This window comes from Kwoniella shandongensis, chromosome 5 (genome assembly GCF_008629635.2).
Source record: "Kwoniella shandongensis chromosome 5, complete sequence".
In the NCBI taxonomy this organism is placed as follows: Eukaryota; Fungi; Basidiomycota; class Tremellomycetes; order Tremellales; family Cryptococcaceae; genus Kwoniella; species Kwoniella shandongensis.
This window is the reverse complement of record NC_089291.1, coordinates 298812-313817: the sequence shown is the minus strand read 5'-3', so window position 1 is coordinate 313817 and position 15006 is coordinate 298812. Positions and strand designations below refer to the sequence as shown.

At 50.6% G+C, this 15006-nt stretch overlaps 4 protein-coding genes across 4 annotated transcripts; 1 reads left to right on the top strand and 3 right to left on the bottom strand.

The window, feature by feature from the left end:
- Positions 1-357: 357 nt before the first annotated feature.
- On the bottom strand, positions 358-1233 carry CI109_102809 (40S ribosomal protein eS28; the record flags this gene model as incomplete). Its single annotated transcript, XM_032008563.2, has 3 exons — positions 358-510; positions 1103-1150; positions 1231-1233. 3 exons carry the CDS (start codon positions 1231-1233, stop codon positions 358-360), a joined length of 204 nt encoding a protein of 67 aa, XP_031857147.2.
- A 599-nt stretch (positions 1234-1832) lies between these two features.
- CI109_102808 (uncharacterized protein) lies at positions 1833-3329 on the bottom strand (the record flags this gene model as incomplete). The annotated part of the gene is made up of 3 exons (XM_032008564.1): positions 1833-2563; positions 2647-2967; positions 3065-3329. 3 exons carry the CDS (start codon positions 3327-3329, stop codon positions 1833-1835), a joined length of 1317 nt encoding a protein of 438 aa, XP_031857148.1.
- Positions 3330-3755: 426 nt separating this feature from the next.
- CI109_102807 (uncharacterized protein) lies at positions 3756-8879 on the top strand (the record flags this gene model as incomplete). The annotated part of the gene is made up of 26 exons (XM_032008565.1): positions 3756-4030; positions 4134-4299; positions 4396-4552; positions 4609-4678; positions 4732-4885; positions 4944-5048; positions 5100-5245; positions 5299-5410; positions 5476-5646; positions 5713-5834; positions 5894-6101; positions 6157-6345; positions 6407-6680; positions 6748-6890; positions 6941-7013; positions 7086-7210; positions 7286-7436; positions 7495-7610; positions 7684-7803; positions 7861-7938; positions 8004-8073; positions 8142-8275; positions 8346-8432; positions 8502-8575; positions 8640-8725; positions 8788-8879. The coding sequence occupies 26 exons, from the start codon at positions 3756-3758 to the stop codon at positions 8877-8879; spliced, it is 3498 nt and encodes a 1165-aa protein (XP_031857149.1).
- Positions 8880-9082: 203 nt separating this feature from the next.
- Positions 9083-14751, bottom strand: CI109_102806 (uncharacterized protein; the record flags this gene model as incomplete). Its single annotated transcript, XM_032008566.1, has 12 exons — positions 9083-9462; positions 9635-9824; positions 9910-10096; positions 10166-10217; positions 10277-10692; positions 10753-11010; positions 11100-11519; positions 11584-11675; positions 11740-11854; positions 11919-13120; positions 13183-13851; positions 13915-14751. 12 exons carry the CDS (start codon positions 14749-14751, stop codon positions 9083-9085), a joined length of 4818 nt encoding a protein of 1605 aa, XP_031857150.1.
- Between the last annotated feature and the right edge of the window lie 255 nt (positions 14752-15006).

Sequence of the window (15006 nt, the reverse complement as noted above, 5' to 3'; positions counted from 1 at the left end):
AGTATTCCAACGCCGATGCCCTTCCACCATCTTTTCCAGTTCCACGACCAAATTGGGATATGCGAAAGTCATGGCATCACGAAAACCTAGAGACCGTACATCTCTCCCTCTACATCCTTCTCCCTTCTCACTCGGTCCATCGATTAACGGAGTCGACTATGAATGGAGACACATCAGCATGAACCTTAGAGTCGTAGGAGTAATTCGTGATTCCAAGGCGGAGGTAAATCATCGCGTTATCACCGTACCCCAAGCCATCTCATCAAGCGTAAGGGAACACCCCGAACACTCAACAGGAGGAAGGGATGTGACAGACGCGCTTGATGACCTCTTCGCCGACAATGACGAAAAGACCACTCACCGAGCCTCTCGCTCAGACTCCAACAACGCCAAGATGTCGTTAACTCGAACGGGACCCTTGACGTTTCGGATGATAGATCGGGAAGTGTCGTCCATGAACTCGACTCGGACTTGGGTGACACCACCTCGAGAACCGGTTCGGCCGAGGACCTATAGGTGTGAGTGATAGGATGCGAGTGAAGACGAGGTGGATGCGATGTGAGGGGGAGAGGAGTAAAAGAGAAGGAGGAAATATCGTCAGCGTTGATCCTTCACCATCTCTGATTTGCTCAAGCCATAATCCCATCCCGAGTCTAGCCGTCCACCCAACACACCGCGCATCGAACAGACACAAGGAGACGGACATATCCCACACAGGATGACCAACTTTCCGGAGAAAGTGTAGTGATCCCCTGGCCAACCATGCCGTCCCACTGCCCCTGCTTCACTATGCCGCTTCCTCCTACAGCGACGCAACGCAGTCACGCGACATGCCGCTTCGACGTCGATACGCAACTCTGCGCTCGACAGATACAGCCTCCTCCTTGCTAGTTCACCCCCTTCCCTTCCAGTTGCGCTTCTCTCCCTCGTATTCGGCCCAATGATTGGTATCCTTCTATTCCTTCATCAGATCCTCGTATTGTCGACACATCCGTCTATCCTTCTGATTCTTGCTCGTCCAACTCCAGTAGCGGTCCTCACACACTCGTCCATACATCCATCCACTTCGCTAGAGGTCAAAAGTCCAGAACCAGAAACCCACCTTGAGGACCTTAGCAAGCTTGACTTGGACTTTGCTGGAGGCGGCTTCCTACTCGACGAAAACAAACACAAATCAGCAATCCATCCATCCGTCTAACGTGACCAGCGGCCATGGCGTGTTTGACTCACCATTTTGAGTGTCGGATTCGAGGTTGTTGAGGTAAGAGAAGGAGTGGTGTAAGATTTAAAGGTTTTGTGTTGAATTAGCACCAAACGAGCAAGCGCAACCTGTGAGTGAGTAAGGAGTGAGTCGGCAGTCTGTCGGGTGTATGCTAGGTAGCAAACCAGGTAGTGAGGGGAGTAGGTAGGTAGGTGAACAGACTGTGAGCGTACAACGAATGGGAGGGGAAAGGGTGCAAAGCGTAGGGTGAGAAGAATTGACGAGTGTGGCACTTGAGAAAGCAGAAGCGGTATTAAGGTGTTTTTGTCGGCGTTTATTTATGTCCGACAGTTTCGTTTCCGTCAAGTTGCGGCTGCCCCGATGCACCTGTGCCTTCATTTCCTTATAATACGCTGCATGGTTATGATCGCCGTCGTTCGATGCTCGGAATGACAATCACCTCTAACGTTAACAGAAACGGACTCATGCTACATTCATGCAATAGAGAACTATGCAGGATATCAATGCGTACAACTTGGTTTACTATGTTTCACACTGTCCCAAGACAAACATTTCCCCATCTACTACAACTTGAACGTCTTGCTTCCTCGTCGTGGCCCCTTCGCTATTCTCATCCCAAAACATCTTTGAGGATCAATGCTGGATCCTCATATTTCCAATGCAGATTATGTTTTCTCTCCTTCTTCCCATCTGCTCCTCCATCTATCTCACTCTGTCTCCCCGCCTTGTCCAACTTCAACAATCCCGTACTCAACAGATTCTGAGCGACCGCATCGGCTCTATTGATTCCCGTGACGGTACCAGTAGAGGGTCGACCGAAGACCGAGTGCGGAGCAGGTTTGGTATGAGGTGTGTTGGCTTCAACCTCGGCGAGGGTGTGGGATGTTTCTAGTCGCAATACAGCTGGTGATGCCTGAGGATGTAAGGACGGATTGAGAGCGAGAAGGTATTGTAATGTAGCCAAATCTGGCTTGGGCATATCGCCTTCACCTCCTGCGACCGATCTCGAGTTGTTGATGAGATCTTCCCCGGAGATGCCGTCAACATCCATGAAATTGCTCGCATAACCGTGCGCATGACCATTCTCTCTCGCTTGTAATCCCCTCGGAACACGAATCGTTCCTCCACCAGGTCGATGTCGTCCTGTGAGATGTACGATCCCATGGAACACATCCCCAAGATGAGTGTCCATACCGACTGCCATGAACTCGCCAATGTCGGCCTGGGCGTCGGGGGCAAGAGACATGTCGTATGTCTTTGCGAATTGCGATAATCGCATAGAGAGTTGTTGCGAAGAAGGCAAAAGCCGGTTCGGTAATGCCAATGGAGGGATGAGTGAGCCTAGAACCACACAAATGAGGATATCAGCTCAACTTCCATTATGTGTCAAAGTGATTTGACGGGACAGATAGAACGTAACATACTTGGTGCAAAGGACCCCCATTTCCCTGCATTCTTCTTGCCCAACAAGACTTCATCGACCTCAGCGTCCACATCTTCCTCTGTCTGTTTCCCAATCACAGCTCTCCTCACTCGAGCTCGTTCTCGACTACCCATACCCATGACCCATTGCTGAACGCGGGTTTTGGGCTCGATCGTCGTTTCATCAATGTCGAACTCGGGATCATCGGGAGCGACTCGTTTTCGCTTTCGTAGTTGAGTGAGAGGCGATATAGGTTGATGATGTTGAGGCGGCGCGCCGGCATTGTTCAACAGCGACAAGAGGAGTTTGTTGTGCAGTTCCACTATAGGTCATTGTATGCGACATGCTTCCATTAGCCCTTGTCCGCTTTTCCCATCCAAATCGTATGTGATGCAAGAAAGAGGATAGATCCGACTTACACTTGTCACCCTTGAGCCAGCCCCTCACCATCCCTTCCAACTCTCCTTTCCCTATTTGACCCAACAGATACCCATTCATGGCCTTCCAATACGGCAGTCCATTCTCGCCCAACGCATCATGTAGCTCCTGCTTGATCGAGTGTGTATCCGCTCGGTTGAATGGTAACGGCGGAGGACGCGGTTGAGGGTGATACATTGCCGGTGTCAGGGAGTTGGGATGTAATGAGGTAGATGCTTGTTGTGGAGATGGCACGGATGTCGACATCGTGGAAGGGGCCAGAAGAGCCTATCCGATTGAGCGATAGAAGGGATCTCCAGCGGCCGTAAAAGTACGATAGGGAAGCTCTCGCCACGAGCTTCCGATATACGTTGACGGAACAGGTGGATGGATCGTCTTTGTCGAGGATGTCAGCTAAAGAGACTCGAAGTTGACAAAGGGGATAGCGAAGAACTCGGTGGACCTTCGCAACTCTCTTCGCAAAGGGAGATTGCCACGTGTCAACAAATCACGGAATCAATTCAGCTTACTCGCTCGCGGAATGGAATGGTGCCTGGAGTTGATTTGATCATTATCTGACGCGTGAGCACAGACAGATGACTACCGCGTACAGTCAACCGAAATGAGAACATGACAACGAGGTATATCATTCCTCACTGACACCTCACACACGTCGAAGGTAGCAACGATACCATGGCAGGGGAAGCTTCCTCCTCGAGGCTGAAAAGACCTATGGTGCTTGACTCGGAGGACGAGGAGGACGATGAGGACCCAAGATCAAGTGCCAGTCCGAACAAACGTCGTCAAGTCAGGAAGAGCGTGAATGTTGACGATGACGAGGACGATGTTGAAGACGACGAGGATGATTTGATTGCTCTGGCTGAGGACAATCAGGTCGAGGACGAAGTTGAGGAGGGAGCAGAACCGGAGACTAGGTTCAGACCAGAGTATGAGAGGGGCGATGACGGGTAAGTGTTTCCTTCTCCTTCCCCTATATATTCACTCAGGCGGAGCCGGAGAGGAAGGACAGATAGCTTGTCAGGCCAAGAAGCTGACTCGTTTCGTACATAGGTATGTCGCCGGGTCTATAACACGCATAAAGGTCACGAACTTTATGACCTACGACCATGTGGAATTTTCACCTGGTCCGCATCTTAACATGATCCTAGGACCGAACGGTACAGGGAAGAGTTCAATCGCGGCAGCTATTGCTATAGGACTAGGCTTTCCACCCAAGGTATGTGACTGTCACTTCCCCCTCAAACAGAACTCTGAGTATACCTTCTCTCGTTGCCATCTTGTCTTCCTTGGAGCCTTGCTGATCAGCTACCAGGTCATGGGAAGGGCGAAAGAACTCAGAGCGTATGTGAAGCAAGGCTGCGACGAAGCGACTGTGGAGATTGAGCTCAAGGGAAGGAGAGGGAAGAGAAATACGGTGATATGGAGAAAAATCAATAGGGAGGATGAGAAGTCCGATTGGAAGCTAAATGGTGAATTCACTCTACCAAAGCAAGGAAGATCCACTGATCATGATATTCGATATCAGGCGAGAACACTACAAGACGAGACGTTCTGGAGAGAGTGAAAGGCTCTGGTATCCAAGCGAACAATCTCTGGTAAGCACGTCTTTTGGTCTCTTGAAGAGGAGTATGCTTATAAATTGGCATAGCTCGTTCCTGCCACAGGACAAAGTCGCCGAATTCGCAAAAATGGCACCGGTCACTGTTCTGAAAGAGACTATGCGAGCAGCCGGGGATCCACGATTGTCAAAGTGGCATGAACTGTTGGTTGAGAAAGGTGCAAAGTCGAAGGAAATTGATGCAGTAAGCTATGAACACCTTTCTGGACAGGCGAATTAGCCGATGCTGATTTCCACTCAAGGCTTTGGAAACGCACACTGCTGTGCGAGATCGATTACAAACCCAGGTCGACAGTCTTGTCCCTGATGTCGAGCACGTACAAGAGCGTGAGGCTCGTGAACACGAGGTTGGTAATTCTTCTCTACATTTCGTTTGCTTGTGTTAACGCTCGTGTCAGGCGGAAGTTCTGGAATACGTCGTCCGCTGGGCGGAGCACAGAGATCTGAAAAAGATCACAACCGATCTCGCAAAGGAACGAGAAGCCGCGAAGAAGACTTTGGAGAAGCTTCAAGCCAAGCGACGGCCCTTGCGAGACCTGAACGAGTGAGTAACAATGGTATTTGAAGTTGTATGTGAAGCTAAAGAATCGCATTTAGGTATTGGGATGCGAAGCAGGGCAAGGCAGACACGAAGCTGCGAACGGTCGAAGAGCGATACAAGGATGGTATGAAGCACGTTCGAAAGCTCAATACTCGCTGCGAAGAAGCTGTAAGTACGACCTTTGCATAGCTGTCAACATTCTTCCGCGCGAGGCAGCACTAATGCTCTCTCAGGCAAGCAAAGGACGTGATGTCGACACCGAATTAGGTCAGCTCAGATTGAGGATGGAGAGGAAAGAGAATGAGAAAGCTTCGATGAGGGCAAGAATACAAGATGCCCAAGCTGTCATGAACGAGCCTCGAGAGGAAATAGACGCGGAGCTAAGAGCGAAGGGACGGGAAAAGGTTATTGCACAGATTTGACAAAGCGTTGTTGTAACGTTTGCTGACCTTGGGGCTTCCCGCTATCAGTCTGATCTACAAGCAAAGTCGAGACATAAACGTCAGGAGATCGATGAAGCGGGAGAAGAGTATGAAGATAACAACCGGATGTTCCGTGATCTCAACAGAGAACTCGAAGAGCTGACCCAGCGGTACGTTGTGTTGCGTCCCACCATGACCGGAGAAGCCTACTCATACCGACATCTTTCAGTCAACGAGTATTGGGGAACGTCGAAATCCAGAAGGAGAACGCCGCTAGAGATTTCGACGGATCGATCAATTTTATGCTTGACTGGCTCGTAAAGGAGGCTCATACCCTTGACGCTCCGGTGCACAAACCTCCAATGATCTCTGTCAGCGTGCCCAATCAAGCGTATGCATGGCAAGTTGAGGCCATTACCACCGTCGCCCAACGAAAAGTGAGCTTCGATTGTCCCTGATTTTTGGGATGCAAAGCTGACAAGCATTCGGTAGACCTTTATCTGTACATCTCGGTCCGACTATGACAGATTAATCAAGCTGAACGGAACGATGTACCCGCCAAGAATGCTCAAAAATGGTAATGGTCGAAGAGCGGAAGGCGGCAAGGTAGCATTACATCTTGCATATGTTGATGTCACGGACGCGACCGTCAATCCTCAACCGCCATGCGCAAGAGAGATAGTGAGCCAGATTTTGCCGGTAGCCAGATTGAACGCTTACACGGGACAAATTGTTCCAATAGCTCGCGGGATTGGGCTTCGATGGATATGCTGTAGACTTCGTCGAAGCCGATCCAGCCGTGATCGCCTTCCTTTGTTCGAACTCTAAGCTTCACGCAACAGCCGTCACCCAACGCTCTAGTCGTGATATCAACAGTGCGGCGCTGCTTCAGAATGGTATCAGGACATGGGTCACGAGAGACGATATCACACGAGCGACACAATCCAATTATGGACGAAAGGAGTTCGTCGAACGTACAGAGGCAAAGACGAATGCAAAGGCTTTCAACCTCGTCGGTAAGTCACCCATTGGTACCACTGACTGCACTTGTGTTTCCTGGACTGACTGCTGTCTTGACCCCAGTCGATCACGATGCCGTCAAGAAGACGGTCGAGGAGATCGCAAAGAAGAAGAAAACCAAGCTTGATCGAGAAGCGCCACACTCTGCTCTCAAGGATAAGATGGACAAATTGACTGAGCAGAGGCGGGCAATTGAAAAGGAGGTTGTGAGTAAAGACTTGATGTTGGTGGGCTGCTTGGCTTATCTTCTGCACAGAACGAGGTCGATAATCAAATGAATGAGCTGAAGATGAAGGCCAAGAGATATAACAAGGCTCAACTGGATATGGGTGAGATATTGTCTTCCAACGATGTCGAGGACTTCATATGCTGATTCTTCCCTTCGATGTGGTGTCTGGTAGAAAACTGCAAGGACCGTCTTCGTCGGCTGGAGAATGAGCCTTCTGCTGAAGTGCAGAGAGATAAGCTGAAGAAGGAGAAGCTGAAGTTCGCCAAGGCAAGGTTGGGTCCCATGGAGGCGTATTTGGTGATCATCAGCATTCTACGCCTTGACACGCACTGTGTCACCTAGCAGTGCTAACGCTTGGTCCGTTCTCATCAGGCCGCATGCGACGATGTCCTCAACGATTGTGCAGCCCTGGTCTCAGCAGGTTTCGGCGCTTTACAAGCTTCTGCCAACCACACTGCTGTCTCACAGCGATTCAACGCGGGTGACGAGGAGTTTGAAAGACAACAAGCGGTATTCGCGGACGGTGAGTGCGATCACCATCGGGGACGGCAGGAAGAGACTGATGTGTTCTCAAATTTCAGCTCAAGAAAGATATGCACAAGCCAAGGTTCAATCTAACGAAAGTTGGACCCGACTTACGTCTGATATTGGCGATCTTGGGAGATCTGTGAGGAATGATGTTAGCGAAAGGGTCAAGGTGAGTAATTCACGACTGACTACACTGTTGATCGCCACAATTAATGCTAATGCTACGACGTGGTACCTCTCAGGGCGACCTTCCTCCTTCTGGCGATTTGCGTGACCAACTGCAGACACTCAGAGCACAATTGGAGATGGGTGTGAATATCTCTGCAAACGTCGTGACCAGATGGGAGAAGCTCTCCAAGGAGGTGAGTATCAACTGATACTTTCGGATGGTATATTAGCTGAAGGTTCGCTTCGATCAGCTCGACTCCGCGAAGAAGCAAGTGGAAGAAGAGGAGAGGGACTCGACTGCGCTTAAGAGGGAGATCAAGAAGACTCTGGTGAGTTCAGATCAATGAGGATTGCAAGGATATTCCCCCGCTGATCATGCCCCAATGTCCCGCAGGACCAATTCGATCCGGCTTTGGAAACACTCGCCAAGGCTGTCAGCGCAAAGTTTGCAGCAGCATTCCAACGTAAGCACTCAACCTCAAAGTGAGAAGGATGATGACGTTGACCATGCACGCTCTCGCGATGCGTTCAGGCGTCAAATGTACTGGCGAAGTACGAATACGACGTGTCGAAGGCGACTTTGCTTCGTGGGGTATCGAAATTTTGGTGTCGTATCGAGACGAGGATAGTCTGGCAATCCTGACTGGGTCTCACCAATCCGGTGGTGTGAGTGTTTCTCTGCTGCGTTGCGTTGAGATGGTGTTGCTACGTGTTTACTGATGATTTGCAACCGCAGGAACGATCACTTGCGACCGTCACGTATTTGATGAGCTTGTCAGAGATGTCACGAACGCCCTTCTCCCTTGTTGATGAGATAAACCAGGTGAGTGAACGCCCGTCTATGTCCAGCGGAATCAGCTCATACTGATTCACTTTCTTTCCGATCTAATAGGGTATGGACCAAAGAGCTGAAAGAGCGGTACATAATCAACTGGTCGAAGTCACTTGCGAATCGGATGCGGGACAGTGAGTATTGTCCTCTGGCACCATAGCACCTTCTGACAGACTGATTGATGATCCGCTCTTCTAGGTACTTCCTCATTACACCTAAGTTGTTGACGGGATTAACGTACCATCCAAAGATGAAAGTGTTGATTATCAACAATGGAACACACCGTACGTTTACATCTTCAATCGATAGTACAAATACTGATTTTCTCGATTCCTGTTGTACGTAGTGCCCGATTCAAGAGAGATAAGTCAGAGATATGGTAATTTGAAAGCCTGTATCAAGCGATATCAGCAGAATCATTCCGTACGAGCGCATTAGAACGGTGCGATAATGCGGACGCTGGACTGATTGCTCCTCACATTATGAGACTGAAGATTGCATATGAGACTGCGTTGTATATATAACCCCACTAACTCCTTCGTTACTGGCGGTTCACTCTCGTTCACGTACTATGTTCCCATCGTCACGACCTTTGGCCGTGAATACAATGCATTTGTTATAATGCTTGATGCGCATTTAGTCTATTCTACATCCACATGCAAGACACTGGAGAACCAAACCTTCTTTCCCTCCACAGCACCTTCACCATCCTCATCAACTTGCTCGACAGCTGCTCTGAATCCATATTTCCCTTTTGCCAAAAACATCACCCCGCCCAAATTCCACTCGCCCTTCTCACCTTTTTTCAGAGGTGATAAGAGACCCGAGCTGACGCCGTCAAGGAGGACATTCTTGTTGCCGTGTCCGTGTCCATGGGGATGATTTGGTCCTGGAGCTTGTGATTGCGGTCTTCGATTGTTGGTCGTAGAGGAAGAAGAGGAAAGGAAAGGTTGGGTCCATGATTGGTCTGAAGGGGAAGAGGGGAGTGGTTCGATATGGACATATGGACGAAGCGGTTGGTCTGGAAGGAGGGGTGGGAAATCAGTCAGCGCTTGCTCGAGTGGTGTCTTGGAGATCAGGGGGAATCTTCCTCCTTGAGACGCGCTGTATGCTCCCCTCTATGGAGATTCCACCGCCGAGCCGAGCCGAGCCGAGCCCAAATTCCATAAGGGTATGATCCGAAAACCACTCACCAAGTCGATTCACCACCTCCACTTTCAGATCCACAAACTCCATCATCCCCACGTTTCCTCCTTCCCCAGCGTCCTCCCTTGACTCCAACTTGATTCGCAGTTCCACCCCATCTGACCGGAACACATCCAATATCCCAGGGGAGAGGTATTGATCTCTCAAGCTCAAACTGCCACCGCGCAGCGATCCGGGCTGCACAGGGGTTTTGATTCAGTAAGCCTTCCCGTTCCCCCTTGCAAGGTCGAAGGATACAGTGGGTGAACGCAAACCAACTCACCTCTACCCATGTGGCGTGGATCATACTCAACAACTCCTCTCTGTACCAGAAATGTTCTCGTTCACTGATGATCTGCGCAAGCGATTTCTTCTCCTTGTCGACGATGTATTGTCTCTCGGACAACGAGGGTACAGGACGATCAAGGAGATCATGTGAGAGAACTCGTCGAGGTATCGGGAGTACCAATCTGTGAATCATATCAGGAGGGCATATCAGTCTCGTATTCTTTAAGTAACAACGTCAATCAGACACTGACCTCTCGGTCGCTCCAGGAGGTACGAGTCGCGTACATGCCAGAGAGCTTCCTGCTATCACATCCATGATCAGCCCCTGAGCCGCACCAAACAGCAATTCATCGCAGACATACCTTCGCCGCCATGCTTCCTCCCTATTGTCACCTCAAATGGGACCCCATACACATTCCTTACATTCAACCCCAACAAGCAATGTTCGTCGTCACTCTCCTCCTCTAGTGCTCTTCTCAGTCTGACCTCTGCCAGAGCCGAAGAAGACGACGAGTGATGCAACGCTCCATTGTGTCGACCTGATTCACCCGCGCCATTGGGTTCTTCGGAAGATGATTTGGTCGAGCTTGACTCCAGACCGATGAGATCGAGTGAATGACATTCGATTGTGTGATATACGGTGAAAAGCACTGGGAAAGTAATTTGTCTCGTGTAGAACGTATTCGAGCTGGAGGACGAAGCTGTGGTGTCACCGGAATCTGAAGTGCGAGACGATCGGTTCAAGCATCCATAATCGATCCGGATCGTGCCATCGGAGCTGCGACACCATCCTCTAGATCAGTATCTCTCGCGCACGTTTGTAGTGAACTGAACTCACCATCCAACTTTACCTAGACATCTCACTGAGATGGTCGCCTTTCCGCCAGGAGCGATAGAAATCTCATCGTCACCCTTCTCCCATGTGAAGACCGGCCTATTCAACTGATCCCATTCTAGCTCGTATGCTTGTTCAGGTGTCAGTTCCCCTTCCTGAATAATCGCTTGAGCTTCCCGGGCAGTCGAGTCATCGAATGTGAGCTTGATGAAGTCGATGGGTACTGAAGAGCTGTTCTCCAAGGTGATCTTGATGGTCGAACTGTGCGTAGTTCTTATCAGCTCATGTGGTCTTGCTCAGCCACGAAAGGCTCATCCAGAAAATGGTAATTTTGAAAATTCGCCACTCACGTCTCCCCATTGTACAACATGACAGTTCCATGTGTCAAGCTCGTTCGTTTGATCCAAGCCAACGGCAGTTCCTCCACGACCTTACACTCCAACCATTTCTCCTTGAGGTCTGGTCCTTCCGATCCAGCGTCCCGATCGGCGACAGACAAGGCTGCAAATCGCGCATCGAGTCCACTTCGCTTGACTTTGCCGACTTCACGCTTGACTCTCGACTTATGTTTGTCTCTTCGGAGTTTGTCTTGAGCATCGATGACAGGCAATAAGATCTCGTTGTAGGAACCATCGGTGAGTCGGATTGATACGCCTCGCACTTGCATGAGACCTGGTGCTGGTGCTGTACCTGTGACACGCACGGTCTGGACAGACAGGGCAGGAAGAGTGAGAGGAAGAGGCGAGGTGACAAATGGCACGCCGGACGTTCTGCGGGAAGCTGTAGTCAGCCTCACAGGTCTTTCAAGCAAATCTCAAGCAAATCTCAACATACAGAATGGACAGATCCTGGATGTCGAGATCGAAAGTGAATGGATTTCGGACAGTCACAAAGATGTCCACCTGCTCATTCGCCACCATTGAAGTCTTGAGCAATTGAATCCAAATCATCATCAGCGCCGCTCATATACGTCAAGAAGAAGCAATCTACCTTTCCAGCCTCGGCCGCTTTCAGTCTAGGGTTGTACAGGAACGGATCTTTCTTTCCTTCAAGGACTACGATCTCCTCTCGCGAGTGCTCGATCGGTAGCTTATTAGGTGACAAGCTGCGTCGTTCCTCGTTAGCCACATTGTTCATTGTAAGTTATGCAGCCTGCGCTCCTGGCTCACCTGGCAATCTCCAAGCTAAGGACCAACTTCCCAGGAATCCACCAAGGTACGACACCGAACTCCAAACCTCTTCGGCGGACCGTAGCCAGAGCAGCGGGGTACATTTTCGCTAAAACACTTTGGCTTTGTGGGTTCAGATATCCTGTTAAGCTGTGCAGTGCTGACAGACATAGACGGATAATGGACGCATGATCCGGCAGTGACTCCATTACCGCCACACCCTCCTTGATCATCTCCACTTGTAGTTCAGGCCAACCAAAATTGGGTCCTGTCGATCCTGACGTGTGATCGAGATCATCCCTCGAATTGGGGTGGAGTGTCGAAAGATGTGACTGGGAAGGCGAGAGGATATCTATACCCATGAATTCACAAGCTCGCTCGAATAGAGCTACGATGCCTGAATTTCCTTCCGTCGATTCTTTCCGTCTAACGGCAACTGCTTGGATCTTCGCTTGTACAGGAATTCCCAGACCGAGTCCTACCGCTGCAGCGGCTTCGTCAGACCTGTTTTCCGCAGAGATGGCCGAAATGGGAGTTCTCGAGGTTTTGCTTGGAAAGCCACCCGCTCCTAATCTTCGCGTCTCATCCCGACCCTCCACGACCATGATCGCTAATCGCTTCACCACTTCTCTTGTGCAGGCTGCTTCTTTCCTCGGCAAGTCTAGCCATCGACAGAGCCACACCACTTCGATATGGACTGTCAGCTGTTCGATCTTCGTCATGGCGCGTTGATGAGGAGCAAGTGCCTGTTCGGCATGAGCCAAAATGGATTGTCGTGAGAGACCAGATTGCGCGGACAAGAGTCCAAGCGTCCGAGCATGTTTCCGTCTCGTTGTGGTGCTCGTTTTTTCGTGTCCTTGTAAAGGAGATGGGAAGGATCGAGGTAGACTGTGACTCATTAATGAAGAGAGAGCTATGGAACCCCAGCCTCCCGAGGCCCAGATGAGAAGGACGAAGTGGCTTATTCGTAGCGATAGACCAGTATGCAAGTAGGCAAGCAATCCTTCGCCGGTGCCCACATTTGCAGGATTGGACGTTGAAGGACCCTGGAAGGAAATGGAACCGGAGACAGCTTGCGGAGAAGGTGACAAGATAGTTGGTGGGAATGGCAAAGGAGCACGTGAAAGGGCAGCGAGAGCGGACAGATAATGTGAGAGTATTTCGATAGGTATCGGTGACGTCGGAAAGGGTTGTGCCATATTCTTTCGAGCGAGATGTCAGCTTTCCCGGCCATATGTCCTGAGCTACGCTACGTGCCACTCACGGAGCCATCTCTACCCTCCCAAGCCTCTCCTATACCAGCTACAGCTCTCCCTTCTCTAGCTGCTGCTTCCCACAGCACATCTCCGACATTCCGACATCTTTCAGCTCCATCGTCGAAACACTTGATCGCATCTCCATACATCCCCGCAAGGAGATACATGTCTCCCAGCAGCTTTAGCAATCTGCCTCCAGCTACACCTGTCAGATTCGCCGAGGTGTATTTTGGCACCGAGTTGGCGACCTGCACGGGTGAGTTTGACGTTGACGAGTTGATCGAAGCTGCTGAAGTGGTTCTCGAGAAGGGGGAGGATATAGCTGTCGAACGGCGGAAGGGATTGGATGAAGCTGGCTGTATCGGTTGAGGCGCAGGCGCTATGGCCGTAGTCTGTATAGGAGGTAAGGAGGGAGGTCCGATGGATGTCGGTCGACCCCCAGGTGTCAGAGCTCGAGTGAGAGAGATACCCATAGCGCTCAGCCCATCCTTCGATGTTGAATGCGGATGAGATATCGGGGTCGATGTGCTAGGTCGACTGGGGTATTCGGAAGGGGTACTACTTCGTTTTGAGGCAATGACGTTGTCGAGCTCAGGATGGGGAAGTGTAGAGGTAAGAGATGGGAGGAGGGTTGAGGACAGGGTACGCATTCCGGCTGGGGTTTCCAGTGCCGTAGCCTAGAGACACATAAGCATAATGCTGGTTGCTCTTGCTGTGTGTGGCTGAGAAGTGGGACTCACAATCTCCCCCAACTCGCCAAGCAGCTCGCCTACAACCTCACTTAGTATTCTCCCTATCCAGCTCTCCATTCCGTCGTGCGGCGCATATCTCACTTCTCCTGCATCCCTCCCATGTTCACCGTTGGCTCCGACCCCATTTGATTGTTTCCGCGGTGAAGCTGCTGCGTTCGGTATCCGATCAGGAACAACCAATAGTCGCTTTACAAGGGGGAAGGGCGATGTCGTTGGAAAAATGTGTTCGAGTGTCTCATCGAATGATTGACTTGGGCTTGATGTTGGCGGTTTGTGCGGTATTTGGTGATTTCGAAAGGTTGGAATAGTAGGTGTAGACGCTTCGCCAATATCTCCTCCCTCATCTTCTCCTTCATCTTGCTCTTGCAAGCTATATCCCTGTATCTGCGTTCCTTTTTCATCCCCTGAGCCTGCGGGATCGACCGCTATTCCCAGTACTATCAGAGGAAAGGCTGACATCCGTAATAGACTCAGTGGATAGGTATGCCGAGCCGGTCCATTCCCCGTATAGGCCAAGTGAACATGATTCGAACTAGCTCCTCTCGACAGCGAAATACTGCCTCCTGTGGATGAAGGGAAGAACCTCAACTTCGAGGAAGATGCATCATTCCCAGAAGATCTGGAATGTGACCTTGAACGAGGAAAGGACGGTCGGAGGAGTTCGTCGCCTCGAAGCGTTTGGTGTCGTTTGATCAAGTTGAGATACGAGTCGTAGATGGACGAAGCGACAGGGGCGTTTGGGAGATGGACGGGGACAAGCAAGATTTGAACCTTGCCAAGAGATATCGGATCGGTGAGCGACGAAAGTGAGGTCGGTACATTCATCTTGAAGTACGGTAGATTTCGTCAAGGATAGTTGGCAGAGTGAAGGATGCGGTCGACCGGGAGCTAGAGCTGACAGGATGTTGGCTACCGGTGGGAAGGCAATCAGGTCACCTCTGATGTCACTCCAGTCTTCGGTAGTCTATCCCCGTTCCAGGACTCGCGGTACTGTCCGTCGCGAGTGGTGTCGTAGATGTACAGATCAATGCAATGGGCATCTGGGATCAACACAAAGATGGACGTTGATCTCCTCGCCTT